This window comes from Rhea pennata, chromosome 1 (assembly GCF_028389875.1).
Source record: "Rhea pennata isolate bPtePen1 chromosome 1, bPtePen1.pri, whole genome shotgun sequence".
In the NCBI taxonomy this organism is placed as follows: Eukaryota; Metazoa; Chordata; class Aves; order Rheiformes; family Rheidae; genus Rhea; species Rhea pennata.
The window spans coordinates 1,967,388-1,994,446 of record NC_084663.1 but is presented as its reverse complement, the minus strand read 5'-3'; the positions used below and the strand labels follow the sequence as shown (position 1 = coordinate 1,994,446).

Below are 27,059 nucleotides of genomic sequence, written 5' to 3'. Positions count from 1 at the left end.
GGATTAAGCACCCCAGCTCGGATTAAACGCCCGGCGCCAACCCGTACTGTTGGCACTTAAGGCATCTTAATTCGCTTACGCGGCTGTGGCCCCCGTATCGCCCCAGCTGGCTGCAAGGGCAGGGGCGAGGCTGGATCCCCCCGGGGAAGATTCAGGAGAAGGGTAAATCATAAACGTTGCTGAGGACGTGCCACTGCATGTCCCTTCCGGACGAGAGCGGAGTCTCTTAGCTCCCAGTCCCAGGAGCTGCCCGGGCAGACAGGCCCCCTGTTACTGGCCAAAAGGCTTCAGAAATCAGAAAATACCATACAAACAGTGCAAATTCCCTTTTATATTTCCAAGGCTATGGCCAGGAAAGCTAGAAACAGACAGAGGAAAACGTTCTCCTTTGGTTCCTCATAAAAGCAATCTGTGCTCATCAGCAGGCCACGAGGGAGGAACAGCTACTTCCTGGGTTGGGAAAACCATGAAAAATGGGAATGAAGCAGCCACTTGTGCTCACATGGACCAGGCTGCAGTATTACTGATTTGCTTTACGGAGGCCAGGGCCAGATTTAGAGAAGCATTCAGGATCTCAAGAGGAATAAAGCCACTTCCTAGTCTGTCCAGAGGCTGATGCGGCTTCCTTTGCCCTTCCAGTATTGATTTATTTTCCCTCTCTGCTGGAAAAGGATCTCCTTCTTTTCACAGGTCGGGAAGCAAGACAGGGAAAGACAGACTTACACCTGCAGGGCCCAAAGCAGGACTTTGCAGGCAGGACCTGCTCCCGGGGCAGCAGCAGCATCTTCCAAAAATCCTCCAGCAAGGATATTTAGAAACTGGAACAAGCCGCCACTGTACAACAAATACAGCCCTGCTGATTACAGGCCCTGGCAAGCTGCCGCCCAGCAGTCCCGTGTCCTGCAAACCAGTGCTCCAGTTTAAAAGGGCCTGGAGGAGCTCTGTGATCCCTCCAGCTCTTAGCTTTATGCGTATTCCAGACTGTCAGAGACTTACCAGCCACATTAAATATTAAGCCATCTCCCTACGCACTTCAAAGAGTGAGATTTTTCTTAAGTTCATTGGTGGCGAGAAGTGCCAAGCAAGGTTGTCTGCAATAACGAATACCTCTTTTTTTTAGCCTGATCCGAAGATCCTCGATGTCACCACAACGTTTAGGTTTTTCTCTTGATTTCATCAGGCTTTGGGATCAGGCTTGGCTCACAGAAAGGATGCAAGAGGCTGAGGTAGCTCGAAGCTTTCCTGCACTGCCTACTGCAGTTCTTGATCCTGGTGAAGGGAGAGTCACCAAAAGCTCATCTATGTTGCACCACGCTTGGCCTCCTTCAGGATGCTACTGAAAGAGAAGGTCACTTAAAGCAACTTAACAGGTTCATGAAGAGGAGGTCCACAGAGGGCTTTAGGAATCAGTGGTCCAGGTTTATCCTTCCCTTCAGGATGTACTGAAACAACCCACGAAGAGCTAAGCAGGCTCCAACGGCTTCAAGCCACATAGGTCCCCAGAGGTCATCTACCCAGGGCACCTGCAGCACTTTCCCTGAGCGTTTTTTTGGGGGGCTGCAGTCTCAAGCCAGTTGGATGTGCTGACTGCTGCACAAGCAGAGCTGCAGAGGTGTAGTTCAGCCCTGAAATACGGAAGAGAAAGAAGAGCAGCCATGAATTTAAAAGGACGAGGTCACGCAGGAGCATGAGAGCCCGGATGCATTACCGTCGTTATCTCAGATAATCCTATTTAAAGCATGCTTTCTCCTAAACACTCTTCCCACATGTCAAGCTTGAGCTCTCCATTCAATCCTTGGGTAAAAATCCCACCATCTTAGGCAGGTGGCTGCCTAAATCCGAGTAAGCGATAACAAACGTACCATGCTGAAATGCAACAGTCCTTCTTCGGTTGGTTTCATGCACTAGCATCCGTTTCTTGGAAAACTTGGATGACATCTGGCTTCCTTGCAAGCTGCCGTGCCAGGGTGCCCGTGCTGTCCAGGGAGTCCCGCAGCCCGGCGCGGAGCAGGATCCGTGCGCAGGTCGCGTGCTGCCCTGCGCAGGCCATGTGCAGGGCTGTGGGGGAGACAGGACATCAAGAAAGGAACCGAGATTCCCTGCAGCTTCAGCCTACACCTGCTTCAGCTGCAACCGTCTGCTTTCCAGCGGAGGAAATCGGATTCGCAGAGGGAACGCACCGAGGGCGAAAGAAGACTTTTTCCAATTATATCACCCAGCCGAGCACCCGTGTGATGACACAGCAGGGCTCAGCTGCCACGGCTGTGCCCATCTGCAACAAGGACGGGGTGACTAAACCTACGCAGGCAAGGGACACGTCCTCTTCCGTGCCCCGCTGCGCTGGCGGAAGAGCTATCAGCCCACCTTACCCTGGCTGTTCGCTGACCTCCTTCTCACTGGTTACTAGACCCCTCCAATCCTGCGTGGGGCCAAGTATCCTCTGTGCCCAGGGCTGTTAGCTCCTGCTGCAATCGGCAGGCTGCCGCTGGCCTGGCAGGCAGGATCGGGACCCCCCATGCAGGACTCCTTGCAGGCAGCCCCAGGACACACCGACACCAATGTGGCAAAGGCGCCAGGGAACGAGGCAGTCAATGGGCGCAGGAAACCATGACAAACGTCCCAGGGTTGGACGAGCTCAGCGGAGCTTGAGCTTACTCATTAAGGGGGTGGAGGGAGAGAGATCGAGAGATACAAGACTGTTCATGCTCACTGCCGAAGCAAGTTATTAAGCAAACCTGAAGACTGGGGAAGTTGCCAATTTTGTCAACAGCTGAAACCATTTATATTCATATATATATATATATATATATATATATATATATATATTTTAGAGATGCAAAAGATGCTTCACGCTGTCCTGCTGGGAATGCCAATTTACTGACATTACTATAGCAACTATATTTACGTTCAAGCTCTACGTTATTATTTGCTCATAAGCCATTCTTAAGCAGCTTGCTAAGGAACGGAGCCTTAGGAGAATGCACAGTTATCGTATTTGTCTGCTCACCCTAAGAGTTTTGCATTGGCTAATTTCAGCTAAATTTGACGGCGACGTAAGGGAACCGAAGATAGTAACCTCTGGAAAGTTTCATGCAAAATAGGCAGCTGGGTAGAGAGAAACCCAAATGAGTGCTCATGTTCCTCCCCCAAGGAAAGGCCACGATGCAGGCTCAAGCCCGTCATTAGACGTCAGAGAAGCCAGAAGGAAGAAAGCCAGTGCCGCACCGCTCCAAGATCTGTTTGCATACATGCAACCGGCGCCCCGCCGCGCGGTCTGCTAAGCAAACACAGCGCTGGCTGTTCTGGCAGCTGAGCTCCTCATATTAAAGCACACTCTTGGCATGATGCACAGGGTGAGGAAATAAGCCGGCAGCCTTACCGGAACGGCTCTTCCCATCCTTTGCGCGGACATCGGCGCCGAGGGACAGTAGTGTCTCGATGGTGTGTGCATGTCCTTCCTGCATTGGTGAGCACAGGCAGGTAAATTATTCAGCAGAACCAACCTTGCAAAGTTTCTCACCTTTGCATCCAGCAGAAACAGAACAGGCCAGAAAAGAGAGGAGGCCGCACACCAACTTGTCTGTCGCTCTGCATGCAGCACTGGGAAGGGCACAGGCCTACTCTGTTGTGGTCAAATCTGGGGCTATCAGGAGCTGCTCCAGGCACAGAGGCGCTTACAGCAGCTGGAAGTCAAGGCCAGATGCCTGTGGCTGTGTGTATCCTGTCTGTTAGCCGGGGGTTGCCCCGGCAGAACGGACATGCGGCCTCGCTGCCTTTATCGCTGCAGGAATAGGTCAGGGAGATGCCACCAGGCACCTTCTCCAGCCCTCCCGTCAATAGCGCGTGAGAGGAACCGGGGCGCAGCCCCTGCTCAGCACGTCTGCACGCCTTGCATGCCCATGCCAGCTCTTTCGACCCGGAGGCTGAACAGAGAGCAGCCCAGGGGCATAATTCTCCCTGCCAACAATTAACACAATGTTTAAAACTAAGAGAGTTAAGACCAACAGTTCTTAAAACCGTGCTACACTGAAGAGCCATCTCTGATGGTGATGTTACTGCTGTGCCTTGGCAGGACAGACGTGAAAGACGCAACTCAGTGCAGATTCAGACCCCAATCTACTTTCAGACAACCATGGATCCTGCAGGATCTTCCTGATCGTGGCTCATCAGCCCCCTTGGTCAGCAGATCGACCTTGCACAGTCAGGAGGACTTAACGCAGTCCCTGGTGTCAGGAATTTGGAGAACTGGCTCCCACCATGGCTTTGCCTTTGCCGATGACTGCAGAGGATTTAATGCCCAAATGAGCAGTGACTTACAACTGGGTGGCAAGGCCTCAAGATGTTTCTTAATAGCAAATTAAGTGCACTGAAACTGTCAACCGAACCTTTTCCTCTCCAACCCTCGTCTCCGGTCAAATAACTCAATTAAATTGCTTTTAACTGCAGCTGGCCACAGAGCTGTAGGAGCTCTGACTTACCTTTAACAGTTGGCAGCTGGCTGTTTGTTAAAAGGCCTAAATGTCAGCATAAAGCTGTGTGCTCTCTTGCACCGTAAATCTAGTTCAGCCACCACAGAGATGTAGAGCTGCTTTTATTAGGGTGTATTGCAGCCCAGAGAGCAGAACCTGTTGCCAATCTGGACTGTTATGCATCTGTCTGCGTTGCCCCCCAGGTGCAGGCATTTCCTAAAGGATTACTCTGGCATTCGTAATGCCTTACGAGAAGACGCAGAACGCCGCGCTTCCGCACCTTCATGACCCACAGCATCCTCCGTCTTTCCTCTACCAGCAGGTGATTTGTAATGCTGCAGGGGAAAATGCAACACAGCCCCCCAGGCCCCTCCTCTCTGCAGAAGCCTCTCCTTAAATAAATTCTCTCTCCCTAAATAACATGCCTGATTTTGTAATTTCTTTTTTGCTGCAATGAATTAGCCTTTGTCACACGGCATCTTATTTTTATCCCCACCACCCACTTTTTCCCCCATCATCGTACGACTCGGTAGCATCTTATTCCTTCAAGCTCATGGCTCTCATTTCCCTGCTGCACACACACCCTCTCTCAGCAGCAAAGATGGCAAGACAGGAACTGCTTTAGCTGCCACAGCCTTGGCAGCAAATTGAGTTGAAAGCGTAATTTGATTTTCGTGTATTTATAAATGCAAAGTAATAAGAAAAGAAGAAAAAAATACCACCAGCCAAACAAATGATGCTGTAAATATAAAGTGACACTGAGCCTCGGGAAGGAAGAGAAACCTATCAAATCGCTCCTCAATCAGCCGCTCGCCAAGACAGAGCTGGGATCTTCTCCAAGGCACATTATATTCCCCAATAGCCTTGCTGTTAAACGTACCCTTGGCAACCAAGAGGGCTTTCAACATGGTTTTGCAGAGCATGAGGACGGGAAGCTGGGAGAAAGGCCTCCTTTGTGGGAGCCAGCAAATGCCACGGCTGGGTCCTGCTGGAGGAGAATACTGCTGCCAGCACTCTCAGTAAGTGTCATTGATGCTTTTGTAGGAGCGGGGCACGGGGACGCGGCTTCATTCCCACTACTAGTCTAGACGGGGCTCTGAGTGCTGCATGTTAAAGCTCCTGAGGTCAGGAGCTCTCCGGAGGTGGGACCTTCGCTCTCTGCAGGCAGGGAGCACACGTGGGTGTGACAGCATGAAGCAGAAGTGAAGCAGCAGGGCTCCAGAAGGCATCTGGATCAGTGGTGAGGGTTTGGGGACCTTCACTGGCACATCCCAGGAGCGTTGCAGGACTCATAGCCCACCAGGCACTGCGACCCTCATGGACGTAAGATGGGAGGAGGAGAATACTCAAACTACCCTCATTGACCAGAATTCAAAACAGTTCCTGGGTGAAGGACACGGAGAAGCCTCAGGGAGCTCCATCCGCCCCGCCACGTCTCCATTCCTGTCTAAGCACAGGCAGGCCAGACTCTGGCCTAATCGTACAAAAGTTGCTGAAGAAAGAGTAGGAGGAAATCTGAGCAGCGATTCATCCACATCTCCACTGTCAGGCAACTGAGTGGACACTGGTGAGGAACTGTCATGTCTCGGGAGCTGCTGGACACCTACAGCTCCTGATAGCCAGTGAGGCTTCAGGTGCCACAGTTTGGTCCAAAGGCAACAGGTTGGGAGCATAACTTTCCCCAGGGATATGGCTCCAGTCTCATCCATGGCACAGACAACCGGATGGCTGGTAAAGGAGCTGTGACCTAGTGCCACTCACTTCTGCTCCTGCTCAGTCACAGGACATACAGGAGGGTTTAGAAACCTTCAGCACAGTCAGGGACAAGGGCAGGAATGCAGTGAACAGAGCAACTCAGATACCCACCACCACTGTGCAGACAGCTAGCCACACCTGACAAGGGTCTAAAAACCATTAATCAGGGTATGGGACTGGCCAGGAGAATACAGACAGCGACATGGGATGAGCCAGGAACGTAAATCCTGCACCAGGCATGAAGAAAGCAAAGCCTGTTTCAGATGCCTGTCAAGAGCACACCAACTAGTAGAGACTTCGCAGGGGAAGCACAGGAGCAGGGACCAACCTTGGCTGCATAGTGGAGCGCTGTGAGTCGGAGCTCCGTCGCTCTCTCGTTGACATCGACACCAAGCTCGGAGACGAGGAAGCGGATGGCTCCATCCTGGGCCGTGACAGCCGCAAGGTGCAGAGACTGAGCGCCCAGCGCGTCCACGGCTGAAGGACAGGCCTGAAGTGGCAGGATGGAGGGAAAGGGAAAGCAATGATCAGCCTGACCAAATCTTCAAGGACCATCACTAGCCCACAGAGTCGAGTCCACTTGCCACTGTCATGATGATGGCAATGAACACGCAAGGTGCCACCAGCAGGGTTGGTGCAGTTGGTACATGTGCTGCCACTTGCAGACCAATGTCAGCTCTCTGCTGAGCTTGTTAAGTGATAAGCAAAGCCAGTGCAAAAAAGAGAGAACCAGGCCCACTCTCTTTTCAGTTGTAGCACACAGTATCTCTGTTACGACGGCCTGGTCCCTCTGGAACACACTGTCGTACATTTTACTGGGGACATTTAAAAGGTCAAACTTGGATTTATAGGGTTGTCTGCATAGGGCATCCCAGGGCTTACCCAGGAATTTAAGCATCACTGCTTATTTCTTGGTGATAGTAACAATAAAAACAATGACGTTTCAGTTCTTTAAAGCAGCAAGAAACAATCCATCTCTAGTCTTTGTGGTGGTGAAGAAGGTAGAGAGAATCGGGATCCTGCCTTAACAGAAGGCGATGGGCTGGACGATCTCATGAGATCTCTTCCAGCTCTTGCCTCTAGGAGTCTCTGAATGTGAATCGCAAAGATGCAAAAGCAAGAAGGCAAACAGAAGAAATACATAGTGCACTCATCATAAAGGATATAATCTTGCCTCTTGCTGTCTAGTGGCCTGACTCACAGTTTTATAAAACCTAGAAGATAGCAATGCTGCCATTAGAGCAATGCCAGCTTCGTGGCAGTAAGCCAGGGCATCAGAATGAGGAAATTAAATCAACCAGTCCATCTTCGCTGTTCAAAAATGTTAGCAAACTTTGCAAATATTTTATAGTGTAAGGGCCAGGCGAGCAAAGGCAAGCACACAAATGTCTGCTGAAGTCCACAAGCATCTGTGTGCTCAAATGCAAACTAGGCATCAAATTGCCTTTGCTGCCCTGCCCTGCTGGGTGAGGCTACATGCTACAGCTGAGTACATCCACCAGCTCGCTGTCCCTGGAAAGCATGGTCGCACGTTCCCTTCCCATGCTCCTGGCTCGCTCCGTGCCATGCTGGAGGCTCAGCTGGCCAACTCAACCTGCCACCGCAGCAGAAACCTGTTCACTGGTTTTGCCATGCTGGCTTTCTGCCAGATCAGCAAGTCGCACCAGTGCGGCAGGGCGACCAAGAGGCACCAGAGCTGGTGCGCTGGAGAGGCTGGTGGAGGGTAAATGAGGGAGGCGCAGCCTCATCTCCATGAGAATCAGTCATTAGGTGGGCTCCAACCATCTCACCACCAATAAATAATGCAGTGGTCTGGTTCTTGCAGCAAGCAGTTGGCTCTAATGACATCTCTATTACGCCTCCTAAGTTAGAGGAAATCAGAGATTACTGGGAGGCAGCATGGGAGCGGCAGCTGTCACGAGAGAGGGAGGCCGGAGATGAGCTGCTGCTGGCACGGCTACACGCCTCCGCGTTACTCGCGCTCAGTGCTGCCACAAGAGCCTCCACGCCGAGCCCTGCCACCAAACAGCTCTCGAGTGCCCGACCGGGCTTTCACACGACTGCCCCCAAGGCACTGGGCAAACCCCCTCCCGCCACTGCCTTGTGTCTCCCTTCCCCTTCCGTCAGCCCTCTGAGGTGAAATCTACCCCGTGCGCCCAGTCCTGACAGGCTTACTGAATCCTCACTTGGCCAAATCTCACTTAATTCCAGGGGGAATTTGCCTGAGTCAATCCTTTATGATTTGGTTAGGGGAGAACTGCCTTTCATGGCAGTTCTAGGACAGGTCCCAGAGAAGGGAAAAGAGGTTTCTGGCACCTACCTGGTGTTTTTCCAGGAGCAGCCGGGCAATGTTCACATGCCCGTTCTGGATGGCATCCATAAAGGGAGTGACTCCACAGTTGTCCCTGCTGTCAGGTTTGTACTGGCACCTGGGAGAGAAGACAAAAGCCACCCCCGAGCACAGGGCTGCTGGCATCTCTAAAATCCTCACTGCACCACTTGCTTTACATTGATATCAGTGTATTTGATCAGAAAAGACACATATACAAAGCCTGTCCAAAGACCATGCATAAACTCTCCTCAATGCTTTACTGCCTGGGGCGCGGCTGTGTGCTTTTTCGGTCAGAGATCTGGTATTTGGCTTGCTCAGCTCGCTCGAGCTGCAGGGAAATCATTTCTATTTCCCTTGCCCCCAGAACAGACCATCTCTGAGCCGGGTAAGATGTGCGCAGGCCTTGTACTGGCAGACGGGAAAAACGTCTCTTCACATGGCAGTGCCACACACAAAATTAAAGCTCACACCCCTTCGAAATGAGAGAAGACTGAACCAAAATTGAGAGCCTGGCTCGAGTCACAGCGCAAGGGCTACGTTCACCCGGGGCCAAACGTGAACAGCAGTCTGCAAGGCTGGAACAAGCCAGCTAAAGGGACTGTGCCTGGGGGTGGTGATGGCTTTCCCTCTGCTGCAACGCCAGAGAAAGACGGCACCGCCGCTTAGCAAGGCAACGGGATCAGGATGCCTGGGCAGGGGCTGATTTAAAGCCACTTCACAGCAGCCACCCGGGAGCCGCAGCCTGAAAATAAAGCCCGAAGGTTCAGTCCAGCTGGAGGAGCTGCACCCAGACCGAGCCGCCACCGAAGTGTTTTCTTGTTATCATCCAGCCTCAGACACACTGCAGGCAACTGGAATGAATCAGCACGGAGAAAGAGCCGAGTTATATAACGGGGGCTTATGTCACAGCAAAGTCTGAGCCTGTCAGGAGAGCGGCTTTGTCTGAAAGGCCCGCAAGTGGCAGCGAAAAGCTGGAGGAAACAGAGACGGTCTTGGGATTGCGAACGGGGCGGCTGTGCAGCCGGGCTTCCCGCCCGGCAAAAACGCCCTTTGCGCGCAGGCGGCCGCAGCGAGGCCAGCGCCGGCCGGGAGGCGGGCAGAGCGGCGCGGCAGAGGCGGCGTGTGCGCCCGGGCCGGCGCGGGCAGGGCTGCGGGCCCGCAGGCGGCGCCGAGGGGAAGCTCGCTTACCGCTCCAGGAGCAGCTCCACCACGTCGGATCGGCCGTGCATCGCTGCGAGAGAGAGGAAGCGCAGGGTAATTTATGTTTTTGTGCCACCTTTTGCGAAACATAATCGTGTTTCTGATGTGGAAGGAGTTCCAAGAGGCTTTGAATTCAAAGCTTCTCTTTTTTTTTTTCTTAATTAAAACATTGTCTCCAGATATCAAGCTTTCCCCTCCCCCAATCCCATAGGAAAATATCAGATAAAACAGAGAAAAGGCATGGCGCACAGGCACCGTTTGCCTCTGCTTGCAGAGTGCACGCGTGAGAGGGTACATGCTGCAATTAAGCTGACACAAAGATCTTTTCCTGATGGAATCTGTTAATCCCTTAAGCGAAACGTGTGAGAAGCAAAACGAACACGCAGTCGGGAACTGGAGAACAGCCGGATGGTACCGCCACCCCTCCGCAGCCGCGCAGACTGCCCAGCACTCCCATCCCATCGTTCGAGTGAAGCATCCTCGCCCAGACAGTATCTCAGCAGTGTGGGGAGGATTTGAATGTCAAGCACTGAAATATTCTGCCTTTTTTTACACATTGTATTATAACAACATATGGAGAGCCTTAATTTTTTTTTTTTTTGCAGGTCATTCTGCAAAACAAATGAAACAAATTAAAGAAAAAAAAAATCAAATCAATCCGAGAGCTGCTACATGAGGCTGTTTACTCTCAGTGCCATGGAAGAAGGGCCCTGGCACACATGTGTTACCAGCAGTAACCTTTGGACGCAGCTGCATAATAGATGCTCTTTGGTAGTAAAGCCCGACGGGGGCTTCCCACCCTCCCTCATCTCAGCTCTTCGCTCCGGCTTCCTGCCCGTTTATCACCCCTTCGCCTGAGCTGATGCAAACACAGGGAGAGCCACGCTTAGATGGAGGCTTTAGAAAAACCCAAGCTATCTGCAAAAAAAACCCAGGCAACATGATTACATCCTTTAACAGCAACAGAGACACAACAAAGCTGCAGCGCTCAGATCCCACAGTCGCACTCCACTTCCTCTAATTACATCTCCCCGCTCTCTCGCCTTAGGCTACGGATATACGAAGCAGCAAAGCTAGAGGAATGAACCCAAAAGAAATCGCACTGGGAGAAAATTATCCATCATCTTTTGAGGGATAATTGTGCCCCGAAGCCAGCTTGACTGGTCACGGGTTAATGCACTTCTATCCACACCCTGAAATATAAACTCTCATCGACGGCTGTTTGTCTGACGTGATTTCCCCCGGCAGCTCCAGCACCGTCTCCGGCCCCTCGCCCGTGCCCCTGCCTCAGGGGCTGTGTCTGTGTAACATCTTCAGCGATGGGGATGTTGCACCAGCACCAAGAAATCCAGGCACCAAGCAGCAGCCCCCAGCAGAATCCTCTGTTAGAATTACATTAGCAGCAAAGGTGGTTTTAGCAGCTCCAGCCCTTCCTGCTGCCCAGTTGCTCCTGTGCCAGCTGCTGTGTGGTTCAAGCTCTAACTCGGATCAGTGAAATGACCAGAAACCAACCCAAAGAGAAGCCAGTGGGAGGAGGGGATTTTCTCTGATCACCCCCTGGAGCTGGGTTTGCGCACAGGTCCCCAGCCGCAGCAGCAGCAGCGTAACCCATGCAACACAGAGAAGAAAGAGGAATCACCCTGCAAGCAAGATGCTGGCTTTGCCCTGGGGAACATCACATGTGGGAGGCCACCCAGAGCTGGAGACGCTTCTATGTAGGGGTGAGAACTGGGTGTTGGATGCCACCACCATGGCACCCCCAGACCCTAAATACCATCAGGAAGGAAGGAGACTTCAAGCTCAAAACCATCCCTTTTCCCCAACTCTCTCTGTTGCTGACCCCGTCGCCTGATCCTCAACTCCAAGGTGCCAACCCAAAGTCCACCTCTCTGCTGGGAGAGGGCTGGGGTTGGGGGCTGTGGGCACAGCTGGCTGGCCAATACATGGAGAAAGAAGACATGGTGAAGGGCCAGACGTGAGTCTGAGAGGGAACAGGAGAACTGCAGATACGTGCAAGTATGCAGGGTTTACCCATTTCTTATTCAGGCAACCTGCTCGTCGTTGCCAAGCCTGAAACATCCAACAACTAAATCAGCTATTTTTCATTTCCAGGTCAAGCACAAGGACTAAGGCACAGCCACTGCCTGTGGGCTTGGACTGTCACTGTCGATGAGCACAGTGCAGTGGACGGGCAACCACTGAGGTCCCGCCAAGTAACGGGAATGACAACCAAGGAGTGACATAGCCAACAGATTAATTAGAGCACAGCAGAGGTCTCCTGACGATACCTTGGGTCTTTTCAGAGAGTCAGTCCCAATTATGCTCTTTGGGAAATGAGTTTAGGTAGCTGCTGAGCCACAGGGTTGCTCAGCTCTCCCGCAGAGACACTGCTGAGCCCCAGGAAACTCCGGCTAATCCCTGCTCAGTGATCGGGAATGTTTCAGACTCAGGTCAACCACCATCCTCTAGCCCTGAGTCCCACAAGGTCACCCTGACTTGCTGTCACATCCATCTGCCTTCACTCAGCCCCTCACTCCCTTCATCAGGGCAGAGTTAAGAGGATTTAAGCACTGGGAAGACACGCATTACGTGTACTGTCTCGCTCGCACAGGTTTGGGGTAACTGGACTTGATACTCTGGAAGGACAATGAGGCATGGCAGCAGAAACTTAATTCTATGTTAACAGATTTTTGGGCCACTCAACTTATTAACTTTCGGAGAACTTAATGGAGACACGTATTATCCTCATTTATGCACTATTCATAAATTAGGCACCCAGGTCTTAAGGACAATGGAGCGAAAGAGTCAGAAGGTCAGAAACCAAACCCAAACTGTCTCCAGGTCATCGTTCAGACAACTGTGTCCTTCTGCTCCCCACAACACACAGTTATTGTCTGTGGTTCTTCAAACCAATTCACTCCCTTTATATGTTCCTGGACACCAAAGAAAAGAGCAAGGCAGGGGAACTGGACAAGGTAGGCGCCAACTCTAACAACAGTGCCTGCATGTTCCCGGCACAAATTATCCTTTTCCCTTACAGAAACACACTGTGTATTTCTCACTGCTCAGTGCCACCTTCTTAAAAGCAACATGAGAATAATAAAATTTGCAGTGCTTTTCCATGATGACCTAACCCACCAAGCATTCACACAGAGACAGATCGCATCGAGAGATGTGTCCGTTACAAAAACCAGTGAAAAGAGCACAAACCACACTGGTAAAAGCAGCCACCAGCAGGCAGCTCCCCAAAGGTGCCTTTCAGCAGCTCTGACAGTTTTAGGACTTTTAAAATGCCCATAGGCTTACACTCAGAGCCTTGCAAACTTCCCAAGTGCGATTTGCAGCTGGAAAGGCTTTATACACCAGGAGAAAGTTACTGCAACGTGTCTTGAGCTGCGGGAGCTCGGGTACATCTGTCACGGGAAGGCAGAGAGATGAGTGGAGAAAGACCCAAACGCCCTGGCCCAAGGAGGTCGGAGTCAGCAGGTGACCATGAGCACTCCTGGCACGGATCTGCCACTCCCCAGGGAACACAACCATTATTCACCACAAAAATAGGCTTCAAGCACGGGCAATAATCCAGCGCAATGGGAATTGAGGACCCTCCAACCTCACAAGCTCAGTCTCTGGCACATCATTAAGAGGCATTAATTCTAACTATTTATTTGTAGGCAGCTAAAAGGGGGCATCTGTCCTGGGGTGAAACCCTGCAAAGATGTAGCACAGCAGTGTTCACAGATTGGTGAGCTGCCACCAGTGCACCACTAACCTCCCTTCCTTTAATTTTCAGTAAGTTAATATTTAACCGCTTCCCTGTGGTTTGCTTTTCCAAACTAAACAAAAACCTTAACATCAGCCCCTCTCTGTTCTCCACTGCCACCACAGTCCACTCTCACTCTTCTCCTCCCACATGCCCAGCAGTGATGGGACCCTCCTAACCTGCCGTGTGCAGGGGCGTTCTCTTTATTCTGCTCTCCGTGTCCCAGCTGTCCGGGGACACAGCCAGCAGGTACTGGAGGATGTGGAGATGGCCCTCCCGACTCGCGATGTGGAAGCAGTTCCAGCCATCCTTGTTCTTCAGCAGTGGGTTTGCTCCATGCTCCACAAGGTGCTTGATCACCTCCAGGTTTGGCCTGGTGCAAGCCATCATCAGGGGAGTCCTGAAAGAAACACGTCAGTGCTTTACAGGTCTGATGGCTTTTGCTCTATCACCTGAACTTAAAGCATGATCCAAAGGTGGCTCTAGCACCAATTGGTCTGCCTAAAGTACTTAGTACTACTGATCCTGTAGTAAGCTAACAGGGGGGAGAACTGATGTGCTAAAAGTACTGGAAGCTAGGAGGAAACTTTGCCAGCTGAAAGCATAAGACCTTCTCCAAGCAGAAGCCCTGGGCTTTATTGTCTCACTTGCATTCAGAGGCTTTACTTGAGCAGCACCGCGCTTTGCATACAGATCCACGTGATTTTGCAGCAGTGTTTTTTCACAGAGGTAATATGGAGTCTGCGCATATCACAGAATCACAGAATAGTTGAGGTTGGAAGATGATGGAAGGAAGCAAATCCATTAATGTGACCCCAGGACAACCTGCTGCTTTCTGTTCCTTCACTAAATACAAGCCTCGTGCTTGTCAGACAAGAGCCAGGGGAGCTAGAAAGAGAAAATACCCCAACCCATAACTCATCATCTGCCCGGTCTCCCCAGCAGCTCTCGTGGTGTGGTGGCAGGACAGGTTCACCAATGTTTTTCTTTCCCAGTGACCCGTTATCTCCACATCTATTCTTCTCCACCGTGAACCTGGGAAGGTTGCTGGATCTACAGCCTCCATTGGCTGTCTGGGGATGGGTATTAGTTGAGGACTTACCCTCGAGGCAAAGCGTGGGTAACTCAAGGTGGTAAACCCACAGCCACCTCCCGTGTGAAGTTTTAGTCTGGTGACTAATTTCACTGACCTCACTAGCACCAACCTGTATTTTCCTTAATTACCACATCATATAAGTGACATGATGTTAGCAATGATAATAGCTGAACTGCTCTAAGTGAGAGTCATGTTTTCCATTTCATCTGTTTACAAAATTTCCCCAAACATTCAAATCTGGATGCACACGCAGACTGGATTTTGAGCTTTGTCAGGAAAGAGAAACAGTTCTCCAGTACTGAGGGGATCATCTTAACAACACACATGATGGCTAAGAAGAGCAACAAGAAACATTCCTTACTCAGAAGAAGCTGCAGCACCAAAAAAAAAAAAACAGCAGCGAGAGTGATTTGGATTAGACGTGGAGAAAAAGGTTCCAGTTGTAAAGACAGATAAGGGCTGGAACAGAGTGCAGAGAAAGGAGATAAAATCTCCAGCGATGGAGATTTTTAAAACCAGATTAGACACGCATCTGCTGCGGATGATGTGGTAGAGCTGACAGAGCCAGGAGCTCAAGGTTTCTTGCAGCTCTGCTTCTATGCAGTGTCTCGGGTCAGTGTATATTTTCAATGCAAGTAAGACTTTGTCCTAGGGCTAGGCCATGCACTAGAAAGCATGCAGTGCTGCTTTTTATCCCTGGACAGAATGGGAATACTGGGGAATATAATGGAAAACCAGGCCTGCAAGCATGTTCGTATCTAGCTTGTGAAATCTCTACCTTCCTCTGCTCCCCCTGATGTCGACGTGAAGCTGGCACAGCCTGCAATTACGAGGACTGGGACAGTGCTTTAGCACTGGTGTTATTTCAGCTTTAATAACATGTCCCTGGTCTTTCATTTGGTAGGGAGAAACTTTATTTTCAGCAGAAGAAAGCCGTTTCCTTCACCAAGAGCAGGATTCTACATGCACGTAACAATTTCATTAATCAGGCCTGCTGCACGTCCGTGGAACAGGACTCATCTACTCCTAATGCGCGTTCGCTCCTCGTTTGGTTACGCGTTACCCAGGCGAACACAAAACCCGAAGAAATCAGCTTCCTGACGGCGCTGCTCAGGCTGTGCTTCCACACTGCTACTCCCACCAGAAGCAAACCTGCCCGAGGGGCTCGGCTCCGCTGGCAGGGATACAACTCGGTTTTTTAAAAGCTCCTTAGGCCTGAGATTGGCATCAGAGCGCCTGGGGCAGGGAAAAGCTGGAATCCGCTGGGTTCCCGGCGACGGGGGAGCGGGGAAAAGCGCCCCCACGTACCGGAGAACCACGCGGCGAGCCGGCGACCTACCAGTCGGCCTTTTTCAGGCAGTCGACGCTGGCGCCCTTCCGCAGCAGGTACGAGACGCAGGCGGCGCTGCCCGCCGCGGCCGCCTCGTGCAGGGGCCGCTTGTAGTCGCCGTCGACGCCCTCGAGGCCGGCGCCCAGGCCCTCCACGAGGTAGGCGAGGACGTCGAGGCGGCCGTGGCGGGCCGCGTGGGGCAGCAGCAGCGCCGCCGCCGCCGCCGCCGCCGCCTCGCCCGGCCGCAGCGCTTCCCGCAGCAGGTCCAGCCTGCCGGCCCGCGCCAGCCGCGCCAGCCGCTTGGGCCCTTCGCCCGCAGCCATGGCGGCGCGGGCCCGTCCGCTGAGGGGAGGCCTCCGCGCTCCCCGGCAGGCTCCGCGCTGGCGGCGTGACGTCACCGCCCGCCGCGTGACGTCACCGGCCGCGCAGCACAACACTCCCCTCCGCCGAACAGGGAAACGGCTCCCCGCTCCCCACCCACTCACCCCCCGCCCCCCTCCTCCCATTGGGCAGCGCCGCGCCGCCTCCCGCGTTCCTATTGGCTGCCCCGGGGAGGAGGGGGCGGGGAAAAGGGCGGGGCAGCGGGCGCTGGGGTCGTGTTGGGAGCGCGGCGCACGGGCGCGCGCGGCAGGAGCAGAGTGAGCACCCGAGACCGGGGGCGGGGGGGGGGGACAAGGCGGGAGGAACCATGGCAACGGGGGTCAGGGGGACCATGGCAACAGGGTGGGGCAGGGCGGGAGGAGCCATGGCAACGGAGGAGGCAGGGCGGGAGGAGCCATGGCAACGGGGGTCGGGGGGGGGGGGAACCATAGCAACAGGGTGGGGCAGGGCGGGAGGAGCCATGGCAACGGAGGAGGCAGGGCGGGAGGAGCCATGGCAACGGGGGTCGGGGGGGGGGGAACCATAGCAACAGGGTGGGGCAGGGCAGGAGGAGCCATGGCAACGGAGGAGGCAGGGCGGGAGGAGCCATGGCAACGGGGGTCGGGGGGGGGGGAACCATAGCAACAGGGTGGGGCAGGGCGGGAGGAGCCATGGCAACGGGGTTAGGGCGTGGGGGGGGGAGCAGGGCAGCCCTTGGCAATGGAGGGGGCTCTTGGCAATGGGGGGGGGGGCAGGATGGAGGAGATCCTTTGGCAATGGGGTCACAGAGCCGGGGGGGGGGGCCCATGGAAGTGTGTGTGTGTGGGGGGGGTCTCGGCAGCGGGGCCATGGCGGGGGTGGGGAGGCCTGCGAGGCCTCCGCGGGCCGGCGCGGCACCACGCTGGGAGCGAGCCAGGCCCCTGCATCCTGTGCTGGAGCAGCTGGCGGAGAAGGGAGTGGCTGGCGGAGAAAGGAAACAGAAAGTGCTCCGGGAGGACGGGGAAGCGGTTCCGAAGGGAAACCCGGCCTTTGCTCCGGAGCGGCCCCGATAACCTTTCCGCCATTCCCAAACCATCCTGCGCGCCGCTCGCCGCCCGCGGCGTTTTCTGCGCCGCCGGCTGTTACCCCCCCGCTAGGATCTGCCGGTTCGTGACAGAAATGTCCTGCTCCCAGCGGCTGTGGCAGGCGCCTCGGCGCCGCTTCTCGCTGTCACCTAAACCCGGCCGGACGCTGCCGCGGGCTGCGAGGCCGGCTGCTGACGCGCCGCCGAGCGTTCGTCGCTCAGCGCGGCTCGCGAGGTTTACCCGAAAAAAAAACGCTTCGAGGTGAGGTGGGACACGCAAAACGGACCCGGCCTGGAGGCTGCGCCGAGAAAGCGGCCCCTGAACACTCGCCGGGACCTCGCATTTGAGGCCTTTTGCTGATAATTCTCATGCCAGAGGGAAGTTCCTGTATGGGCATTTCCGATTTCTTGCACGTGTTTTTCATTTGTCAGCTGCGTGATTGGCGTTATCATACTTAGTGCAGGGAAGAGCCGTGCTGTGAGCAGGTTGTATTTTGTCTTCAGTGTTGCACGACAGCTAGGTCTTTGCAGGGTTTGTGATGTCCTTCAAACGATACTCTGCATTTACGCAAACGCCTTTGCCTGCTTCCTTAGCACTACTGCAGAGGAATTCGTAAAACTTACATGGAGCAGAACCTGGTTTTAAGTCCTTCTCTTTTATTCTGAAGTCTTGTACCATGTAGGACTGGATTTAGTGAAGTCACCATTACAGTAATTTTATAATTTTATAAACTAGAAATGTGTCGTTTTGACAACATATCTCTCTCCCCTAGTACCTCTTCAGAAGGCTGTAAAAACTTCTGCTGTAAGCTATTTGGAGAAACCCCTAGTGAAAATCCTGGGGCTGCCTTGTAAAACTTCTGAAAAGAAATCACATCTGCTGAAAATGCAAACTGTTTATTGCTGCTTGCTAACAGGTATTCTTTGTTTTGTTGGGATCTTTTTTTTTTTTTTGCATGTTGGTGAAGCAGTGAAGCGCTCCAAAAAAACGCACCTTACAGCTGATGACTGCAAAGCTTTTGCACAGAGCAGAGAAGGATCGTCATCCCTGACACAGCCGCTGAGTCAAAGACAAACGAGCAGAGATGTAAACAGGGGCCTCTATCCCACCCACCGGACAAAGAAGCAACAAGGAGGTACAGGGTTTGCAAACATTTTGCAGTCTGCAGTGTCTATGAGAGCAAAATGTGGATATCCCCAGCGTGGAACGGAAGGGCTTCGTGTAATCTGCCGTTGAACACCTGCAGATAGGAGAGGCCAGGCAAGGTGAAGTGTGTTGTGAGGGGTCCATGGCATAACAGCTTAAACCTCTGCCTCTCGGAAGTGAAGTGACAAGAGGAGGAGATACCTTGAACTCTTCCCTCCTCTACGAGGCAGCGAGATTGCCATCAGGCCTGGTTCAGGCTCTCCTCACACCAAAAATGCCTCTGCATCTCTCTTGCTTCCAGAAGCTGCGCTGTAGTTAGTGCTGCCAGGGGAAGCTGCCTGTGGGGAACAGCAGCTCTCCCCGAGAAACATTACAGACCCTGCAATTAGGCAGTATTAACAATACAACAGCTACTTCTGGATGTGCTTTAGGTCACTTATAAAATAATAATTAGCTATTTAGTTGTATAAGGCTGCAAAGCAGTTGTAGAGCGGTTAGCAAGTATTAATGGTCTTTGTCTCTGCTGGGAGTGGGAAGTATTGTGATACTTTATAGGCACAAGATGTTGTCTCTGGTGAGCTGATACACCAGAGTCCTAGGCTCTGTGCTTGCAGACGTACTTTTCTTTATTAATAAGCTCTAAACAGGTATCTTTGGCAGGTTCCCCTTTAAAAATCTACTAACTTTCAATGCTCTGGGTTTTTGGGTATTGATCTTGTGCGTTAGTCAAGGAGCTGGGGTGGGGGAGTTAAGCAGTGAGTGTCTTGCGAATCAGAGCTCCTTAAACCATGCGTTCATGAGCATTCAGAAATAAAATACATTAAAATCAGCAGTAGTTGCTTGTGAAAATTCTTTTGGTCCCTCTTATTCTGTGGTACAAGCAGCCTACAAACACTTGGTGCAGTGACCTTCTTATGGTGCAGAGAAATAGCCAAACCCTGAAGCTTTCCTAAAACCTTTGTGTACTTCTCATTCACCAGGTTCACAACAGCAAATAAGCACTAAAAGATCTACCTTAGTCTCAGGTATACCGCAACAATTTGAGTCTTGTACTTTTATGTTTCCTTCCTGACTGCATTTATTTGGCCATTGGAAATATCTCCCATCAATATGCAGCTGTGTTTTTGTTTAACACACAGGTGGTTTGTTATGTTACCTGAGCATTCGTAATCTGAGAGGTACAGATTAATGCGTACAGATACGATGGGCGTATCTTTTTCTAGAAGCTCTGGGAGCTGCCAGACATGCTCTGAGAATGCCCTGATTATGTGGATGGTACAAGGAGATGAATTTTCTTCTGTTGACTTCCATAGGTTACTAGAGAGGCAACAGGAGGTGGAGTAGTTCACCTGTAATCAAGCTCATAAATCCATGAGCTGAAGAATCCTGTGGAAATAAATGCCACTTTATGCAGCCTCTAGTCTCCTTATTAGCTCAACTAGGAGCACTGTACTTTATGCCTGTTTCTGTGGACTTCACTACTGTTCTTCCTTTTTCTCTAGGCCAAGCACAGCAGAAGAACATCACTGATTACTTCAAGGTTTCTCAGACACAGCAAGTAGGTGCAGGCAAGACAAACAGCCATAAAATCAAAGAAGACCCACTAGAGTCCATCTTCACTGAAGCTGATGAATCCTTCAGCAGTGTGGAGGATCCCTGCTCCTTTCTGGAGGATGATGTTGCACCAGCTCCCAGGGCAAGCACCCCCTCCAGAAAACGGACGCTGTCTGCAGCAGTTGCAGGCAGCCAAGACACAAAGTACAGTCTGTGGGGTGAGCCTGAGAAGAAGCCACTGGTGGTTCATCCAGCACACAGCCAAATCGAGGAGGAGCACAGCCAAACCAAGCAAGAACTTGATGATATGGAAATTGAACCAATTCCTGATACATGCTACGGACTGCTGGGTACTCGGAACTGGGATGTGCCTCAAGGAAGCATTGATAAGCTGCCCACGGAAGTCCTGAGGAGGATATTTGCTTTCCTCCCTGTGAGTGATCTGTATCAGAGCCTGAGCCTGGTGTGTCACTCCTGGAAGCAGATTGTCAGTGATCCACTGGTAAGGACTGCTGTGATACTGGTTTAAGCCTGGTCCTTGTCTTACTGCTGTGTTCTGTCTCAGTCTTGTGGCTGCACACGTTGCTCTGGGACCATCCATGCTGCGCCTTTCCGTCTTTGTTCATATAAAGCCATTTATTGTTTTCCTAATGCACTCACCCTTTCTTGTTAGGTCTCTTGCCATTTTGGTCTTCAAGACTACAGGGAGTACTCTTGGCTTCATTGCTACCTGTTCAAATGCCAACTTCTATCAGATCAGTTTTGGAATAGTTTCCTTTGCTGCAGTCTTTCCATGCATGGAAAGAGCATTCTGCAAAACTCCACAAAATCCCCCTTCATTGTTTTCCTTGTAGTTTTTTTTTTTTTTTTTTTTTTTTTTTTTTGCCAGGATCAGGTAGGAATTCTGACTACAAGACTGGGCAGTGTCCTCTCAGGGCTGCTGTACCTCATCATCCCCCTTGCCTAAGTGTGTGTGTATGTGTGTGTGATGTCTCTTGGAGTTAAACAAGTTTTGTAGATGGGCCTTTAACTCTGTTTTTATGGAGCCTGATTTTTCCACAGCCAACACCCTCACAGTCGTGAAACAGTCGTGAACCCAGTGGCAGTTGTTTTGGCTGAAGCTAAGATCTCTGCACTGCAATTAAAGGTGACTCAGGCAATTGTCGCCACTAGACTAGACCACCATTCACACTGGAAACCAGTGGGGGACTGATCTCATCCAGCATTTCTGTAGGTATCCAAGTTCTTGTTCGTGCCTATCTGATAAATTCGGACAGGCAAGGCTGGACACAATACAGCAGGTGTCCTGTCCTGAGTGCTTTCTCAGCACAGCATGGATGCTCTGAGCCTGAACAGCTAGCGAGAAATGTAGAAAATGCCTGAGTAGAATGTCCCATGTGCTGCGGTCCTCTCTTGAGTCTGCTCTTCACTCTGTAACAAAGAAATAGCCTAAAAGATAATGCCCCATCAGTTCTTACCAAGGAAGTCCAAACAGCAGGCTGTGGGAGGGTAGGCAGGCTTCAGGGGCACGTGGATTTTAAGCACTCTGTCGTCAAACCCCACTCAAAGCAGATCTGTGCAATAATGCTGCAAATAACTTCATTCCATCAAAGCTTTGATATTTGAAACTGAACCAACATTAGCCTGTTCCCATCATTTTAGGAAAACAGGCCTCTTCCTGACAAGTTCTCAAGCTATGAGGCACAAGTCTTTCTCTCTTTCCCCAATTTTCTCTCTCCATACCTGTCTCATGCTAGTTATCTGCTTCCATCAAGCAAATGGGACCTTTTGAACTCCAGGTCTTCTTTGGAAGTTATCTTGTTGGTTAGCTTATTGCCAGAAGAAACCTATTTTCCAGTGCTCTGAGATGAAAGGTGGTGGTATGTGCTTCACATTCCAGTTCATCCCTTGGAAAAAGCTGTACCATCGGTATGTAATGAAGGAGGACATAGCCCTGATCAGTGTTGGACACCTCTTGAAGCATTACGCCATAACAAAGGAGCAGGAAGGATGTGTGGTGGGAATGATCAGGTGAGTCTGCTTCACCACGTGCCTTTGTAGTTACAGGTCCTCTGACCTTCCTTGCATTGAGTCTTCTCCTGTTTTATTCTGTGAATTGCCAGGAGAGAAGTGGGTTTGTCTTCTTCCTTTAAGTCTTCTACCTGTTTAGATGAGGAAGGAGAAATCATTTGAGCAGTAGAGATCACCAGTGGGATTCTAGAAAGAGGAAGAAAAAGCCTTCTTCTTCCTCTTCTTTGTTCTTCTGGGAGCACGTGATGTGTGAGTTGAAGTCTGGAGATGAAGTCTGGAGAAGAGGAGGCAGAAAGGAGATCTAATTGCCATCTTCGCCTGTCTAATGAGGGCACGCAGGGAAAGCTAGCTGGAGCGCGGGGCAGTATGGATGCACCATCCTCCCTTGGGTGAGCAGGAACATGGTCTTGAATACTGTGGGCATGAGCTTCTCTCCATCACTTGGCCTTGGGGCCAGTAGCTTTAAGTGAAGAATAATTAACCTTATAGTCAAGGACTGAGATTGCTTTATGTTGGACTCCACATTCACGCACGTGCGCAGCTTTCGTAGGCAACAAGTAGAGGCTGCAAGCATGAAAGAGTGCATTCCTGCGCAACTCTTAAACGGCCTTTGTACAGCTTAGCCTCACGTCTCTCCTTCGGAAGGTAGTGCAGGAAAAGGAGGATTGCAAGATAATTTTCCATATATCTAATTGTGAGGTACCACACTGTGGGGGTGGGAGAGCCTAACCGGAGGAAGACAAGCACCAATTTTAACAGCAAGTGTGAAGCGATGGAAAAGTGACAGAGAGGCTGCAAAGCCTAGGGCAGGGATAACCTCGTCCTGATGTCTGAGGAGATGGAGAAGCCAACCATGGAGTGGAGGGAAATGAACAGTCTTTGCAGCGACCTGTTGAGCTGGATGGTGTCCCCCCTCAAGGGCAGGGAGCAGCCGGAGCAAGTGGATGTCAGCAAGCAGCTGTGAGCTTTCCACAGCCTGGATTTGGCAGCAAAGAGGAACATTTCAGAGATGGACCTGTGTGTCAGGGCACAGCAATGGAGAGGAGGCTGCCAGGAGCACCAAGGCAAGTGAGAGGACAAAATAACCAAAAGCTGGGTTGTCCTGTCACTTGCTGCCTTTTGGGTGCCCTAGAACAGACTTGGGAGAAGCCGTGCAAGGGTGGCTTCCTCCAGAGTGACTAGATCAGAGAGAGTGAGGCTCAGTTTAAGTGTCTCTTCCATTGCTAGGTCACCACTGCTCTTCTGTCTCCTCATCAGCAGGGTCTCAGGGAGGATTTAGCTAAAATCCAAACGTTTCATGGATAATGTGAAATTTGAATTCCTCTTCATGATCACTGCTTTATCCGGTGTATTTCCTCCTTTTCCATCTATGAAAGGCTGCCTTCCTGGACTGACTCCATCAGTCAGAGCTCAGCAGCAAGCCCAAGACCAGAGATGGGTCTCCAGTAAGCACAAGTGCTCTGTTGAGATCTCTCTGGTCTGGAAAGCAATTTTGTATGGCAGTTAAGCAGTGTAAGAAAAAGAGTCAAACTGGGTTAAGAGAAAGGCAGATCCCTCTTCCAGAAAGAGACTTTGAGACAGCTAGGAGGAACTTGCAGACTTAGGCAAAGTGCTGAAGTGCGTGTTCAGCGTAACAGGGCTGGAACCAGTTGTGTGCATGGCTTTAGGTGCAGGCTGAGGCACAGTCCCGAACCGAAAATCAAAGTTCAGCACTTTGCAGCTGCACCGCTCAGTGCGCCTCATCAAATGTATGTAGTACACAGCAAGGTTTAGTTACACAGCCTAGGTAAAGAGCTTGGATGTGAACAGTGGATGAGCTTGGATGTGAGCTGCAGGGTGAATCCCCAACTTAAAAACTAGTAGTGTTCTGCTTTTGAAGAGGGCATTATTTACACAAGACAGTAAACTCTTAATAAGGCTTATTTGCAATTGCTGCTGTTGCCATTCTGCACAGGTGCGTGTCTGCCATACACACCAACAAGAATGTGGATCCCAGCGCAGCTCTCCTGTGTCTAGAGAGTCACCACCTCTTCCCGAAAGCTGCGGTCTGCATTGCCAGCAAAGTACCTCATTTACAGAGCAGTAAGGGGGTAGGTTTAAACAGTTATTCCTCTCCTTCCCTCCCAACAACTGCTGGTATTTTGAGGTCATATCTGCCCTCTCCTAGCTAAAATTCGTGACTATTCATCGTGGCGTACATCTTGTGCGGAGCATAGTTTGGGTGGAGGAGCATGGGATTTAAAGGCTCCAAGCTGTGAGACATGGCTCAGCCCTCCTTCTTGTTGCCCATACCAGCCTCAGAACATGTGGGCGATAGTCGCAGCCATGGTGCTTTTCTCTGATGGCGTCCGGGACATCCAAAAGCTGATGGCATGCCTCTGGAGACCAAGCTCTACCCTCTCTTTTGTGGACGTGACCGAGGCGCTTTACTGCATAGCCACGCTGCTGTATGCCATGAGAGAGAGGGGTATTGCCATCACAAACAGGTAAGGAGCAGAGAGGTGCGTCGTGCCCAGCTCTCTTCCTGCGCCTGGCTGTGTGTGATATATATGGTGTATATGTACTCATGAGCGATTACATTCCGGTTGGTTGGGGCTTTGCAGTCCCTTGGTGCTTGCAGTCTGTCAGGAGCAGTGTGCGCTCCCTCATTTTTTGTGGTGGTGAAAAATAACAGATCAGTTTATGTAACCTCTGGATAACTTGTTTTCTTTTGTGAACATACCATTGAGGAGTGTGTGGCACTGTACAAGCTGCAGGAGCAGCAGTCCCATGCCCAGAGGAACTTAATCCGACACAGCTGTGAGTTGAGTCCAGTCCTAGTTATGGAGGGCCTTTTAGGTGATGTTATATTCAAGAAAGTAACAGTATAAAACAAAATTCTCCAGCTCCCTAGAGCTGCTCCAGTGGGAGTTTTGAGTACTGTATTACTGGGAGTTGGGAAGATAAACTACAGGAACTTTCCGTTTAGATTTGCTTTGATTCCTGTACTGTTTCATAGTCTGTTTTTTTGGGAGGTAGTGTTCAAGAAAAAAGGAGTGTTTTTTTTCTGAAACAAAAGCAGGAATCTTTGAAATAGAGGTTTGAAAGTACTATAGAAACATTTTGATTAGAAATATAGACATATCAGTAGAAACATTTTAATATGGTACATTACCTTCCTAACACTGGTGTGGCACTTCATCCTTCTTCTTAAATGATGCTGCAGTTCCCCTGGGCATTGGCTGCATGTGTATAGTGACCCATCGTGCACCTTCTGTTCACCAAAATGCCTGGTAATTCTGGTAAGAGCCCACACATTGCTTCAGAATCGCAGTGAGGATGAAATAAGGATTAAGGACACATAGAAATTCTTGTTATAGGAAGACTGAAAAAGAACTGCAAAGGAGAATGGATCTGTAGATGGAAAGAAGACAGTTCTTTAAGCTGCCTTCTGTGGGGTATAGCGCTGCCTGTGTTAGTTGCCAGAGAGGAGTTTGTCCTCTGTGCCATGGGCCACTCCACTCAGGCTACCGTGCAGGGAAACCAGGATGATTGCTTGAATAGTTACTGACTGATAATCAGTGGTGAAGCTCATTAACTTGAGTAAACAACTGCTGAAGACCTGGCAGACAAGGGGTGCAGCTCACTAGCAATGAGAGGCCAGTGTAAAGGTCACCCATGTCCCATCTCCATCTCCTTGAGCAGTCTAGACTAGAAGTAAATGACCGTGTCTTTTCTGCTTGTGATATAAAGCACAAGGAGGAAAGATGCCCTTGAGGAACTGTCTGGTACCTCTTTGCAGCTGCTAGTGCAACTAGTGAGTGTGAGTGTGCAAGTCACCTGGTGTGAGACATTGGCCCAGGGTGGCAGTTGTTGGGTCACAGGAACAAAGCTGTATTAAAAGCGATGAAGCCACAGCAATGTTCTCCCTGGAGTAAGACAGTGAACTTGGAGGGAAGTTAATTTTAAACCAGCTAAGTGAAGCCACTGAGTCACTGTGCTCCTCTACGTGCAGTAGCAAAACCCCTTGAAGTGGTATTGTCAGGGCTAACACGCTTCTATAAAATAACTGTAAGTCAGTTGCTGAAACTGGTTTGCCTTTGAGGGCTAAATGAGCCTCAGGCTCCTCCTGGATTCTCTGTTGCTGATTGTGGTCCGGGAGAGCAAAAGGATCCGGTCCGGGAGAGCAAAAGGATCCTGTGGACTCTGATCCCAGGTCATGTTTGCGTAACACATTGTTAAGTAACATCTCGCACACAAACTTAGCGAGCCGGAGCAGGGATGAGGGAAAGGCCACGAACACAGAGCTCTCCCTATGCAGCCTTTGCAGTCACTTCTCCAAGTATAACTAATTGCGCTTTGAAATATTAATATTGTCATTTGCAACTCGCTAAGCGCTCGCTGCAGCCTCCCTCCTGTGATCTGCCCCAGCGTCGTCTCCAATGGCTTCGTCTTTGTGCCTGGTGCACTGTAATATCTTCAGTGTTTCACAGTGCAAACAGAAAACTTTCTCTTGAGTTTAAACAGAAAAGCTCGTGCCTGGCTGCAGCCCTTGGTGTTTTGGAGCTTTTGTCTTGCTGGGTTCATTGTCCTTGTTGCACAGGCAGGTTTGTTCCCTTCACAAAAGGATTGGAGTGCCCTAGTCCAGATACAGGCAGCTTGCTGGAAAAGATAGCTTGGGTGTGCTTAGTGCATAGCTCCTTTGGAAGTATTAAAGATGTTGGAAGTCTTCTAGGTGACTGCAGAATTTTAGTTTGTTATTGTTAATTTCTCGATGATAGATTCTCTTTTGTCCTTTCTACCAGGATCCATTACAATATCTTCCACTGTTTGTATCTGATGGAAAACGATTCCGTAACTATGGAGGCAGTAGAAGAGGAAACACCTGCTTCATGCTACAGACAGGACCTCTGGGCCGGGTAACGTCTTGATAGTGGAGCTGAGCAATGCACCTAGACACACAGGCCCCTAGCAGAGTGCTGA

At 51.0% G+C, this 27,059-nt stretch overlaps 2 protein-coding genes across 3 annotated transcripts in view; one reads left to right on the top strand and one right to left on the bottom strand.

Annotated features, from left to right (window-relative positions):
* Positions 1-321: 321 nt before the first annotated feature.
* Positions 322-16,293, bottom strand: ANKRD16 (ankyrin repeat domain 16). The gene is made up of 8 exons (XM_062593186.1): positions 15,952-16,293; positions 13,696-13,916; positions 9,745-9,787; positions 8,545-8,653; positions 6,553-6,714; positions 3,380-3,458; positions 1,863-2,058; positions 322-1,625 (listed from the first exon to the last, which is right to left on the bottom strand). Exons 1-7 carry the CDS (start codon positions 16,263-16,265, stop codon positions 1,898-1,900), a joined length of 1,089 nt encoding a protein of 362 aa, XP_062449170.1. The 5' UTR covers positions 16,266-16,293; the 3' UTR covers positions 322-1,625; positions 1,863-1,897.
* Positions 16,294-16,531: 238 nt separating this feature from the next.
* Positions 16,532-27,059, top strand: part of FBH1 (F-box DNA helicase 1) — a 29,339-nt gene continuing 18,811 nt past the window's right edge. Inside the window, exons 1-7 of one of the 2 annotated variants that reach the window (XM_062580037.1) lie at positions 16,532-16,580; positions 18,337-18,501; positions 20,015-20,568; positions 21,967-22,097; positions 24,052-24,187; positions 24,393-24,583; positions 26,882-26,995. In XM_062580037.1, the coding sequence (XP_062436021.1) occupies position 16,580; positions 18,337-18,501; positions 20,015-20,568; positions 21,967-22,097; positions 24,052-24,187; positions 24,393-24,583; positions 26,882-26,995 (1,292 nt within the window). In that variant the 5' untranslated portion in view covers positions 16,532-16,579. Of the gene's footprint in view, positions 16,581-17,818; positions 18,502-20,014; positions 20,569-21,966; positions 22,098-24,051; positions 24,188-24,392; positions 24,584-26,881; positions 26,996-27,059 lie in introns of those variants that run through there. The other variant, XM_062580028.1, reaches the window with a different exon arrangement.

What these genes read in the sequence shown, in the direction of transcription:
- ANKRD16 (XM_062593186.1), bottom strand. Translation starts at nt 16,265, where the DNA reads ATGGCTGCGGGCGAAGGGCCCAAGCGGCTGGCGCGGCTGGCGCGGGCC. An exon ending in TGCTCCTGGAAAAACACCAG is followed by an intron (nt 6,715 to 8,544) that starts GTAGGTGCCAGA and finishes CTGCCACTTCAG; the next exon opens with GCCTGTCCTTCAGCCGTGGA. An exon ending in CGCTCCACTATGCAGCCAAG is followed by an intron (nt 3,459 to 6,552) that starts GTTGGTCCCTGC and finishes TCACCAATGCAG; the next exon opens with GAAGGACATGCACACACCAT.